This window comes from Lampris incognitus, chromosome 9, assembly GCF_029633865.1.
Source record: "Lampris incognitus isolate fLamInc1 chromosome 9, fLamInc1.hap2, whole genome shotgun sequence".
NCBI lineage: Eukaryota > Metazoa > Chordata > Actinopteri > Lampriformes > Lampridae > Lampris > Lampris incognitus.
Genome location: NC_079219.1, coordinates 29,963,980 through 29,977,954, shown reverse-complemented (window position 1 = coordinate 29,977,954; position 13,975 = coordinate 29,963,980). Strand labels below are relative to the sequence as shown.

Below are 13,975 nucleotides of genomic sequence, written 5' to 3'. Positions count from 1 at the left end.
CCAAACCAAATAGAATTTGTCTTCTAAGAGACTTGGATCGGTCCACATTTCCTCAACGACTCTGAGAAAACAAGGTTATGGTGCTTTCCTGGAAGCCGAAAGAGTCCATGGTACCAGGCCAGGTCCTGGATTCATAAAGTTTTCTCAGAGTTAAGTGCAATGATCTAGGATTACAGGTCCGGGTACTTTAAGACGTTCATTTCATGACAACCTAGAAGGCAAAAAGTGATCTGGGTTGGCAATTATATTCCAAGAAAGTCTTTGAATAAGGGCCTAGAACCATAACTTTGAAAGGCCAGCCCTGAGGGTTGATGGTGCCAGCTGTGGCTATGACCCAAATATAACACATGGCTCTCAGTTAGCACAGCTAAAAACCTAGGAAGACTTCTAAAGATGGACTTGGGAAAAACAGAAAGGTGACAACAGAGGATTGGAACTAAATTAGAAATAAGAATACATTTATCAAACAAAATCATTTCCATGTATATGTTCTCTTCATTGGTGGCAGGTTAAAATCCACAACATTGAGAGAATAAAACACAACCCACTCTGACATGTCACCAGGATGCCACAAATGACAAGAATTAATATCATGTAAACTAATTATTGCACATTTAGAAGATAAAAAAAAATCATCACTCTTATCATTGAAGACCTAAATCTTGACAAATCTGGCTGCAGTGCACTTTTGCTCTCGCTATTTAATGTGTCTTCTAGGCCACACTGACTTAGCTGTCTATGAAATAGCTGCTGTCAAAGGAACAACAAACGTGTTTTTATTGTTCGTTCACTGGAATTATTTGCAAACGTCAAAAAGGAACCTGGCTGCAGTGCTCGAGATATGAGGTAGAGCCTGGTTGGGTGAATACTGGCAAACGTGAGGCAAGATAGATGAGTAAGAGTAAGGTAGTAATCATGAATCACCATGACTCTCAGGATGACTGGCCCACCCACACGGGTCGGCCTCACAACTCACAATCTGTTTGCAATCAGCTTGCAATAACAGTAAAGTTCATAAATTTGGATAATATCTTACAATTTCTTTTGGTTTGCCTGTGACCTACTTCAATCTCACCTAGCTATGCTACCGTTCTCCCATTCCCATTTCTTTCCCTCTTTCTCTTTTGTTGCTAATGCCTCTCCTGCACCCCTCTGTACTTCAATCTTACAGCATCTATTGCCTTCCATGAACCACAGGCATCACATCATCATCAATATCATCATCAACATCACGGGAACAATTTCACGATGCTTTCCTTCTCCTCTCTGTGCTTCTTCCTAACTCCTTCATACCTGTGTCGGGATCCCCAGGTGGCACATCCTTCATCGCTGTCACTTGAATTGTCTCTTAATGGTCTCAGTGATCTCTCTCCTCCTCCGCCAGCACTACTTCCATCCAGAGACAAGCTCCCATCTGGGGATGTGGGTTGGGTGTCTGATGGAGAGCTGACCAGGCCCGAGTCTTCGCCCTCGGCTGTGCTCTCTGACGCAGCGTAGCCCTGGTCGGGCAGGCTGCTGCCACCGCTGCTGCTGCCCATTGACAAAGTCTCTTCCTTGGCCACATCAGCATCAGGCGTCCGGCTACCTGCTACGGACCTCCGTAGAGAATGGAGCCAGGCTGGGAGATTAAGAAGACAGAGATATTACGAGGTTGGTATGAAGGAGAAAACTGAAGAAGAGATGTTAAAAAAGGGGGCGATCTAAGCATTAGAACAAGCCTTGGTTATGTTTTGTTGTGAAAACTGTTAGCAGTGACGTTTAAGAAAACTCTTTTCTGGTCAACAAATCTCATCGAAGCTACTATTTGTGCAGAAAGAGGAAGCACAGGACACACAGCAGACAAGGAGAAAAAGATGCATTAGAGAAGAGAAAACGGACTTTTATTCCAACACTGCACACACACATGCGCACATACACTTGCGCGCGCACAAACTCACCATTACTTTTATATATATATATATATATACATACATACATACATACATACATACACACACACACACACACACACACACAATGAACCGACAACACAAGCCAAATATGCAAACACAAGCCAAGAGCACAACCACTTGTGGCTTGATAAAACAGTTTTAACGATGTGTGGGTGGATTTACTGTAAACACAAAATTTTAATTTGATTTTTACTGTTTGTGTCTCCTGTGATAGAGGGAGGCTGTTACAGAATGGCTTCATACTCCCATCATCTCTTTAGCACAATCATGCTCTGGTCAAACCTGTGGGCTTTGGGGAGCTTATTTAGTCTGTCACTGATCTCAATGAACTGTAGGCCAAGTGAATAAAAGTCAATGTACCATTTGTTAGGTTTGTCAGCGGCCCGCTCAGAGAAGTCATTAGGGGACACTTTGACATGACTGAAACACTGAGTGACCTTATTTGAAAAATACAGTGTGTTGATGTGCTTGTGAGATTGTGTGTGCAAGTGCATGCTTAGATTTTGTGCATTTTTGAGGATTGTGCTCATGTATTTATGGCCGTGAGAGTGTGTTTTTTGAGTGTGCACAAGAGTGTGTATTCAAGCAACGGTACTGCACATGAACCTCCCCCGTATGTCTATTCACCCCCATTTGTGTGTATGCTGCTCTGCTCATGCATGTGACATGCATGTTTTGTGTGCGGTTTTGCACGTGTATGAGTGCTTGAGTGTGTATCTGAGTAGTTTATGTGTGCTAGTAATGTCAGCTTTGGGCTTGGTCCTAATGGTGTGGAGAGAGACAGTCAGTTCCAGGAGATGTGGTTGTCTGTGGTGATGACTCACAGGGCTGTCGTCCCAGCTCCTTCCCAGCAACAGCTTAGTCATGCCAGCCTCAGTCATAGCCAGCACATGCACGCACGCATGCACACACAGCTATATGCTCTCATATCTTTCCAAATAAGTCCAATCATGCAGGCGCACGCACACACATAAAATACCCAACACACACACACAGGCAAATTACTCAAACTTTAAATTCAATGATGCTGCTTCCCACCAATATGTAACCAATGTTACACAAATGTCACTCCATCATACTTGCTACATCAATAACATACATGCAATTAAAAACAACTCTATAAGTCTATAATTAAGCAAATTCAACCATGACAGCAATCCATGCAAACTATCCAATCCAAAACCACCAATGTTGACAATCAATATTGTTTTATTTAAAATTGCCTTACCCAAACATAGCTTCTTTTTTCAAACAGACCATTTTACATTTACAGATTTACAGATTACGCTTGTCATACATGCATTCCACTCATTTATTTCACTCTATTTGCATACTGTTATCACAAAGATAAAGGCTCATCTAAGGCTCAATACAAGTGGCTCTAAGAAACGTGTAATGAATAACATATCTACAAACCAACAACCCAGAAAAGTGTGGCATAAATTACATCATGGACACCAATAGTAATACCAAGTGGACACTGAAAAATGAAGGGAAGAGGCATCCAGGTAGCATAGCGGTCTATTCCGTTGCCTACCAACATGGGGATTGGTGGTTCAAATCCCTGTGTTAACCCCCGGCTTGGTCAGGCGTCCCTTCAGACACAATTGGTCGTGTCTGCGGGTGGGAAGCTGGATGTGAATGTGTGACTAGCGCCTCTTCTGGTCGGTTGAAGCGCCTGTTCGGGGGAGGGGGAACTGGGGGGAATAGCGTGACTCTCCCACACGCTACGTCCCCCTGGTGAAACTCCTCACTGTCAGGTGAAAAGAAGCGGCTGGCGACTCCACATGTATTGGAGGAGGCATGTGGTAGTCTGCAGACTGGGATGGCTCAGAAGAGTGGGGAAATTGGCAGGGTAAAATTGGGGAGAAAAAGGCGGACCCCCCCCCCCCCCAAAAAAAAAATCAGGGGAAGAAAATTACCCAACAAAATTGAAAAAAAAAGACTTAAATGCACTTCACTAGGTATTTCGATTCAGTAAAATCAAATGCTCTGCAGTCACATGGTACTCATGCCCTTTACTTTCTACAGTATCAAGCCTTTGAAATCTCCACTACACTAGAGCATTTTATAATAAACATCAGTGTTTTATAAAAAAAATCCTATTCTACAATAAATATAGTGCCGTTGCTCTGCCTCAATATCACCACTTCTCTTAAGAGTGGTATACTTAACCATTTTCGGGCCAGGAACCAAATGAGAAATTCTCAGTCTCATCTTTCAAATGTGGGAGTTCACCTCAGATAGATGCGTGACCTGATTTCAGATCCCAGTTCACTGTCTAGGAAAACGTATTATCAAATAATCATGCGTCTAGAAGTCTTTTCACACGAATAATAACACTAACTAAACAAAATTAACATCTTGTGACAAGCCTCTCGTTTTTTTTTTCTCTCCTAAAGACCGCCATTTGTTTTCACCACCACGTAACGGTGTGTCAGTGTCAAGATGTCCCTTTTCAGAATAACACAAAAGGCAGCAGGCATTCAGGCCTTTGGTTACCAAAATGGAGCCAAAACACTGAGCACAGAGAGGAAAACACATGACAAAATACAACTATCGATCTGCAGGTGTCGTATCGCCGAAACGATCGACCGATAGATAGGACATGGCCTTGCCTCATAACCTCATCTCAGCGTGTCAATCATCAATCACACCGTAATCAATACGCCTAGGGTTTAGCTCATCTGTCTTTATATAGCCCTCTGACCACATTCTGTGTCCTCTTTTAACTCCCTGCCCTGCCCTGTTCTCACACACACTTAATACCCGCCTGTGCATCACGCTGAAACACGACGCCACATACATATACAGAGAAGGCTGCAAAAGAAAACTACCCTGAAAAGACAACAAGTACAAAAAAAAAAAAGGTTACCTTGAAAGGTACTAAAGAACATTATGTGCTTTCACTTGTGATGTTTTGTGTCCTCTGGAGAATTAATCCCAAAGCAAAAATGAAACTCTGAAAATCCCCCAGGGGAGAAAATGGAAGAGGGCCGCCGTGTCATCAGGTGGAAGCAAATAGGACAGGTTGATGGAAATTCAAAGGCGACAAACAAATACAGCAGTGGAGGAAAATTTGATGAGAGAAGGAAGAAGAGGACCCAGTAGAGCGGGGAAAAGGGAAACGTAGCGGGTGAGAAAAGGTGGATGGATGGAAGAGGCGAGAGGGGGAAGGTTCGGCGGCTGGCGGAGGCAGGGTCACACCGCAGGAGGAGAAAGACTTCATGAACGTTTGGAGCGCAGACGGACAGGCCCACAGCAGTAAACTACAGAGAGAGGGGTTGGGAGAGGGGGGAAAGACCAAAAAACAAACAAACAAACAAAAACAAAGAACGTGAAAGACAGGAAGTTAAGAGTTGACTTCAGTTATTGGAGGTTTTGGCTGTCTTCTGGAACCTAGGGTACATACCACATTGCCCCTGACCATTTTTACATGCATAGAAGCTAAATGTAGTTATGAAACGGGCAGCATCCAGAGTGATATGGAAGTGAAGAGGGTTGCGCTTCCATCCTCCAAAAAAACAACAAAATGCACTTCTAGTCACTCCAAAGCAACATGCATCGCTAACGTGTATCCTTGATTTGCACAATTTAATATTATCAGATTATTGGGCACCCGGGTAGTGTAGCGGTCTATTCCGTTGCCTTCCAACACGGGGATTGCCGGTTCAACCCCCCATGTTACCTCCGGCTTAGTTGGGCATCCCTACAGACACAATTGGCCGTGTCTGCAGGTGGGAAGCCGGATGTGAGTATGTGTCTTGGTCGCTGCACTAGCACCTCCTCTGGTCAGTCAGGGCACCTGTTCGGGGGGGAAGGGGAACTGGGGGGAATAGCTTGATCCTCCCACTCGCTACATCCCCCTGGTGAAACTCCTCACTCTCAGGTGAAAAAAAGCACTTGGTTACTCCACATGTATTTGAGGAGGCATGTGGTAGTCTGCAACCCTCCCTAGATCGGCAGAGGGGGTGGAGAAGCGACCAGGATGGCTCAGAAGACTGGGGTAATTGGCCAAGTACAATAGGGGGAAATCAGATTATTCGTGCTTATTCTGCCTTTTTACAATTTTTACATCTCTCGCCGAGATTTGTGCAACATGTAGGGAAAAATGACCAGGAAATGAGTACTTCCACTCCACTGCTCATATTCATCATTTATATCTCAAATAAAGGCAAGAAAGTCATCCTGGTCAACTGTACAAAGCAATAATACACATATTAGCAATGCACATTGTTTTGAGGCCACCAAAGGGGCATTTCACAGCCCTGTTCACCTCCATGTAATGCTGATTGCTCGCAAGGAGTGCATGTTCATAACTACATTCAGATTCTATGCAGAGGAAAAGGTCTGTGCCCTAGAACCCAGAAAATAGCCAAAAGAGCTAGCCCTAACAAGTGAACTACCCCTTTAAAAGGCTTGATGAAGAAAACAGCATCCAGACTTGAGATCTGATCTTTGAAAGAAAAAAAAAAGCCAGCATTGATTAAACCCATGGCATTTCAACCAGCTAACATTTGACGCCCTATTAGAGTCAAGGGCAAGCACGCTCCTGTTGAAAGCCCTGCTCCACACCTGTTATCGTGTTGTGTTTCAAAAAGCTTTCCAGCTGATGAGCATTACATAAGAGTAAAACCAGTTGATCACTGAGTACAATGGGTATGAGTCACACAACAGCAATATATGACAAGCTGCAATATTTCCTGCCATAATAAATCCAATACAGATCCTGCACATATAGCATGTGCCATATAAAAATGTTTCCGCCTGATGAGTGACACTGCAGTAAAACCACTGGAACACTAAACCTTTGGATTTGATTTACAAATGGCGTACTGTACATGCTGTACAGTACATGTCGACAGTCCCTTGATAACACAGTGCATTTCATATGTACCATATACTCATGTACCGTGGATGTGCCAAATAAGGGCCCTCCTGTCGGTTGGTGCTCTGCTAAATCCTGACCTGTTGGCCCCCGCAGAGCTAACAGGACCCAGAGGTTGACATTTATAGATGTGAACCAGACCTCACATGGACCATATAGTAGCAGCTAACAAGTCAACAGCCTGGGCTGCTTACAACGATGGGACGTGTGTGTGTGTGTGTGTGTGTGTGTGTGTGTGTGTGTGTGTGTGTGTGTGTGTGTGTGTGTGTGAATGTGAGAGGGAAGAACAAAGAAAGCTGTACATTCTGTTCATTTTGTGTGGCCTTCTTTACAAATCACACTTACAAAACAGCAAGCACACACACACACACACACACACACACGCACACAAACGACAGAACAGGATAGTAAGGATATGCAAAAAATGAGCAAGCCACAAAAGTGAAAACATTAAAGAATAGTCATGAAAGAAGTATGCTGCTTTTGAAAAGGAAGAGAGGTGAAAAGTTAAGCAGAGAAAGGAGATCTTGGTTCAGGAGTAGGAATAATGGACTGTCAGTCCGCCCATCTGGGACCTACACTGTGGAGTGTCTTCCTCCACCTCCACGGAGCACTGTGGGGAGCCTGTATCTGTAGGCTGTAAGTGAGGGGAGGGTGGAGGGGGGGTGAATGGGGGGAGAACAAGCTGGGGTGGCTCCTGGGCCGGGGCGCGGCGGGGTTTTGGTGGGACTGGTTGGTCCGTTGATGAACCTGGAGGAGAGACATTGTGCGACAGGTATGGCATTGATGGTTAGACAGTGGGGTTCACACGGCTGTGAGGAAGGACAGGACTGTGAAACTCTTTTTAATGCATTTTTAACACTGGTGTATTAAACGATGGCATATTAAAGATGATGTCTTTAACACCCAAATGGTTAACGTCTGTTTTAGTTGTTCATTTTAACAGTTACTGTCTGGTAGGAGTTTCATGGTAAAATGATAAGAAGCATTATGTTTTATGTCTTCAACACAGGAACCAATTATGGATGTAGGAGGCTGCAAATGGAGAGTTAGAAGAGGAAGCTGTCTTTGTGGCCAATAAACCGATACAGCAGAACATCCTCACAGAATACCTTTACCAACCCACACAGTATTACAACATCCATCCATCCATGATCCAAGCCACTTATCCTAATTGGGGTCGCGGGAATGCTGGAGCTAATCCCAGCAGTCATTGGGCGGCAGGTGGGGAGACACCCTGTACAGGCTGCCAGTCCATCACAGGGCCGACAAATTCACACCTAGGGATAGTTTAGTATGGCCGAGTCATCTGACCTACATGTCTTTGGACTGTGGGAGAAAACCGGAGCACCCGGAGGAAACCCACGCAGACACGGGGAGAACATGCAAACACCACATAGAGGACGACCTCGGATGACCCCCAAGGTTGGACAACCCCGGGGTTCGAACCCAGGACCTTCTTGCTGTGAGGCGACCCCGCTAACCACTGCGCCACCGTGCCGCCAGTACCACTTTAATAGTTAATAACTCAGATTCAACCACATTTTTTTGTTTGGAGGTGGGGAAGATGCTGACACCGCAGCAATCGTGACTGTCTCACTTTGAATGGATCTCTGGGTTTTACGCACAACTACAGTAATCAGTATTACCACAGGTATCAGTGAGTTAATCTTCAGGATCATAGCTTTAATCACTGCATTTAGGACCATTACGGTGGGCCTGTTTCCTAAATGCAGCTAGGCTGACCAAACATAAGGCTGTTGAGATAAATCTACAATGATTTAGGATTTGTCATGGTGGGGAAAAAAAAATCAAATGAAATTGTGATTTGTGAATTTATATAGGAATGCTGACATAATATCAAGTGAACAGACAAAGGTTTTATTTTGCAATGCAATCCCACTGAAACTGAGGCAGGAGCATCTTTTTTTTTCTGGAAAAGATAACTTGCGTGTTTGCATATAAACCATTTTATAACTTACAAATAAACAAGCCAGAAACAGAGAAATAAAAAAATTGATGACAAAGCAAATGTGGCTGCGCGAGACCAAAATAAGGCCAAGTATGTTGTGCTGAGATGGGCTTCAGCAGAGACAGGGAAACGGGGAAAATCAATATAGTTACCAAAGAGGACGACAAGCACAACTCCTTTTACGTTGCCTTAAAAAAGTGATGTGGTGGCTCCGTAGCCAGATGGTTACAGCGCATACCACATGACCACATGGTCGCAACCATCGCCGGTTCGATTCCAGCCGGCAATCTATGTTGCATTTCATACCCCTTTCTCTTTCTCGCCAATTTCCTGTCTGCCTCTTCACTGTAACTGTCTAATAAAGGTAAAAAAATGGCAAAAAAAGGTACCTCATATATCACTGCCCTGTGATGTGTAAGCATGTATGTGCTACAGTAGTCAGTAGGCTCAATGTATAAGCTACCCATCCATCCATTATCAAAACTGCTTATCCTGCTCTGAGGGTTGCGGGAATGCTGGAGCCTATCCCAGCAGTCATTGGGCGGCAGGTGGGGAGACGCCCTGGACAGGCCGCCAGTCCATCACAGGGCTGACACATTCACACCTAGGGACAGTTTAATACGGCCGATTCACCTGATGTGAACTGTGGACTGTGGGAGGAAACCAGAGCACCTGGAGGAAACCCATAGACACGGGGGGGGGGGGGCTGTAAACTCCACAAAGAGGACGACCCGGGATGACCCTCAAGGTTGGATTACTCCAGGGCTCGAACCCAGGACCTTCTTGCTGTGAGGCTACCTCGCCAACCACTGCGCCACCATGCCGCTCTGTATAAACTATCCCATCTCAATTCATCCTCTGGCTACAAGAGGAGTAGGCTGAAGCAGCAGCATGAGGGGTGAGATGATAAACTACATTATCATAACGCTGACATCATAATATGAGTGTCTCAGTGTTCACACATATACACAAAACTAGAGATGCACTGAGGCGTTAGGTGATGAAGCAACCTGCCATTAGCTTGACACAGCCTCAACATGACGCCTACAAAGTCATGCAGTGTTGACAGATATACGTATTATAAAACAACTTGTCAAACTGAATTAAAATCTTGAATTGCAGATGTGATTTTGGACGTGACCCTGATCCTGTCACATACTAGACACATATGTGAAAGATCAAGTGTATCAAATTGTAGTGTTAAAAAACAGAATTTTATGTTCCTATGTCAGACTACCCAGTGACATTTTGCTGAAATGCGACTCTGAGAAGTTTTGGCTTGCCACATGGCCGTTGATAGACCCATTGTATTTGGGAACTGGACCTGCTGGCAGCGAGATGGTCCATTTAAACCTCCGAGCAACCCTGATGATCCCGATATGCTGCACTGATAATGTTCTCACCATCAAGCCAATGATAAAGCAAGGATTCCTTTAGAAATGACAACCTCACTAAAACTACTTAAAACGTAATGCCTGGTGTGTGTGTGTGTGTGTGTGTGTGTGTGCGTGCGTGTGTGCGTGCGTGTGTGCGTGCGTGCATGTGTGTGTGTGCGTGGTAGGGTGGGGGGGGGTGTTGCATTGAACCCGATTGGCCTTGGATATAAATCCACCAGAAATTCTTCCTTTGTGTTGACCCACTTCCAGCTTCTGGGTCCTACTGAAGTTGTGCTTAATGTTTCGTAAAAATAGGGAATAATGAGCAGAGCTGGCTGCCCAGTCTCTGCAGAAATAACGAAATCAACATCCGCAATTGTACAACTTAGTACATGATGCCAGATTCTGTGACTGTGAGGCTGAATCTTAATCATCGCTGAGTCCATCATGACGCATCAGTAAGGACTTCTTGGGTAAAAAGCATAATGTTAACCGAGAGAACAGATTTTTTCAGAAACGTTTCCCCATGAGAGGAGTCATATAACAGGGAACTGTATAGTCAGCTCCAGTCCTATGCAGTGTGTTGGTGAGGGGAGAAGGGAGAGGTTACAGGAGGAGGGTGGGCCATACGCCCGCAGGGTTTCTATCTATAGCTCTTACCTATAGCACATTAAGATGAATGGTGATCTTTTGTCAGTAGAGCAGACACAAATTTCAACCACACACACGCCCCCCCACACACACACACACACACACACACAGACAGATCAACAGTTCCCTCCATGCAAGCATACAAAGAAGCAAAAGATCGAAAGTCTTGTGTGACTGTGTAGAGATGGAGCTCTTCCTCAAAGTACAGACTACAAAGACAGTTTGAAAGGAGATGGTCGACTGAAGAAATCCCGTGGCGCATCGTTATTTCTGACTTAGGGGGTTTTGTATACCCACACTTTCCCTTTAAATTGGGGCATCTCAAGAATGCTGTGCAACACAAAGATCCGAGATGATGACAGCCAATAATAATAATAATGATAAAAAAACGTCTTTATTAGTGGATAGTTCTTTGCCAAAGCACACTTTCCTGTAATGTTTTAATTCGTCTACTAGCAATCTAGCCCCTGACGACTATGTATGTGTTTGTCAAAATCTTCACTACAGAAGATTTGACTTGGGAGTCTTCACTCCAGAGTAGGGCTGTCACTAACAACTATTTTGGTAATCAAGTAATCTAACAATTACTCTCTCTGTACTGTATTTCCCGCACTACAAGACGCTTCGTCGTGTAAATCGCACTTTTAAAGCGGTACAGTATTTCAAATGAGTCACAATATTAAACAGTGCCATCTAGTGGCCTTAGTTGAAATGCGGCGTATTCGTCCGACAAAATTACAAGTCACTTAGGAATACAAGTCGCAGGGCATATGGTAAATTGAGTAAATTGGTTTAGGAAAAAGTACTTCCTTCTGTTTTATCTAACACCAACAATGTAACATAAGATTCACTCTGGCCTAAGACTTACATTCTGGTTCCCCTCTGTTGCCCACTGTAATGTAATATTATGACATGATTTATTTCTGGTCCATGTTCTTATGCTGTCCCTGTTTTATTACATAACATAAGGTCACTTACATGATATAATATAAGGTCACCCTGAGTATACAGAAAGACAGCAATTAAATAACGTTACAAATCCGCAGGATCTGCTTCCTGTTGAGGAGCTGCAGCATGGACGCCGTGGGGTTGTGGCAAACAAGTTCAGCTGTGCAGTACTTGAAGACCACTGCGTTTCCTTTGCGTTTTAGTTAAAAACAGTTCCAAACTTTGTACATTTTCTGTGTTTTGTTTTGCTTTGTTTTTTGGCATCTCCCTGTACTTTTTGTTCATCTTCGCTTTCCTCCATTTTCTCGACTCAAATAATCCACGTGCATCATCGACGTGTAACAGTGCAGTAATAATTGTGGTGAGGGCTCAGCATGCCCAGGCCCTTTTAAAAGAGATGCAGCGAACCACTGAGGCCGTCAGTCATAATCGAGGATTTTTTTTTATTGTAATCGGGTTAATCAAGTTACTCGTGACAGCCGTACTCCAAAGTGGAGAGTACATGATGAGTAATTTGGGATTCAAAGGGTTGAAAAGTTGTGTATATGGTGCAAAATTTTTATGTGTAGTATGAGGCATTTTTGGACGTTCAAATAAAGCGTGAAAAAATTGAACGGTATAAAACTTTATTTTTTATTATTATTTCAAACTTTTCAGTTGCAGTTGTAAGTTCTCTCAATTTCCCTGCATCAGGTTCACCCATCCTCACACAAGTAGAGAGGCAAGAGGGAGATAAATATACTGTACATATTGTAAAATGTACATAATACTTTACATATTGATAAATGTACATATTGGCAATATGTACAGTGTTACATCATGCCAACAAAGACATTTTGAATTTTTTTGAATTGAATTGATAAAGAGAGGACAACAGTATACACAAAAAAAGCAGAAGGGTAAGAGAAAAGGATGAGACAAGATGGAAACACGGTAGAAGTAAGAACGAGGAGAGAGTGTAACAGTCAGACAAAAGCCAAGTCTATAAATTTACAAATGGCTCCTGTGCTCTCTGTTCTCACCCGTCTAATCCACTAACCTCCTCATTCTTCATGCTTCTGCTTCTTTTCATCGGTCCGTCTATCATTCATCTCCCCTTAAAACCCGTGTCTCTCTCCTCACCCGTTCATTCAGCTCCCTAATCCTTCTTACACTCCTTTCCCTGACCCCGTCCTCATAACGCTCATCCCTTTTCTAGTCCTCTAACTCTCTCATCTCCTCTGTCAACCCTCCGCTGCAGCCCGGCTTTGCTTATGGAGACACATCTTTTATTATGAAAGGATCCATGCAATTGCCGTGTCAGTTTAACTAGACATGAGTCGAATCCATCCATCTGTCTGCCCGTCCATCCGTCCATCCGTCCATCCATCCATCCATACAGCCATCTATCTATCTATCTATCTATCTATCTATCTATCTATCTATCTATCTATCTATCTATCTATCTATCTATCTATCTATCTATCTATCTATCTATCTATCTATCTATCTATCTATCTACAGAAAAGTTTAGGTCTGTGTTTGAGTGCGTATATACAGCACACATAATTTCATGATCTCAGTTGCGAGGTAAGATAGACAGTAGATAGACAGACAGACAGCTAGATAGATAGATAGATAGACAGATAGATAGATAGAGAGAGAGAGAGAGAGAGAGAGAGAGAGAGAGAGAGAGAGAGAGAGAGAGAGAGAGAGAGAGAGAGAGAGAGAGAGAGAGAGAGAGAGAGAGAGAGAGATAGAGAGAGATAGAGAGAGATGAGAAAACAATTGAGAACTGTGGGTGAAAGGCAAGCGGGACTGCCATGTCCTGCCGGCTAGAATGAAAACCAGCTTTACTAGTTCATGTGCACCAGCCATGACACACACACACACACACACACACACACACACACACACACACACACACACACACACACACACCCTCTTTGTGTGTGTCATCCATGACAGTTAGGTTTCAGACATTGCTTTAGTGTGACAGCTCAGTTCCCCAGGGCAGACATTCAAAGCTCACCTTCTGTTAGGCAGACAAACTTTCAGGAGACCGCTGACTGTTTGACTTGCTCTCCTAACATACAGGGGAAATGTTTACCTTTACTCCAACCGCTGGTTGGGGGAATTATGTTAAGGTTAAAGTGATGAATCGCAGAGTTTATTTTTGTTTTATGAATATGAATGTTTTGGATGATGA

The 13,975-nt window shown here is 43.7% G+C and overlaps 1 protein-coding gene across 1 annotated transcript in view; it reads right to left on the bottom strand.

The window, feature by feature from the left end:
* The window catches only part of cobl (cordon-bleu WH2 repeat protein), a 107,238-nt gene that overhangs the window by 14,560 nt on the left and 78,703 nt on the right, over positions 1-13,975 (bottom strand). Inside the window, exon 10 of the mRNA XM_056286966.1 lies at positions 1,294-1,618. Coding sequence (XP_056142941.1) covers positions 1,294-1,618 — 325 coding nt within the window. The remainder of the gene's footprint in view (positions 1-1,293; positions 1,619-13,975) is intronic.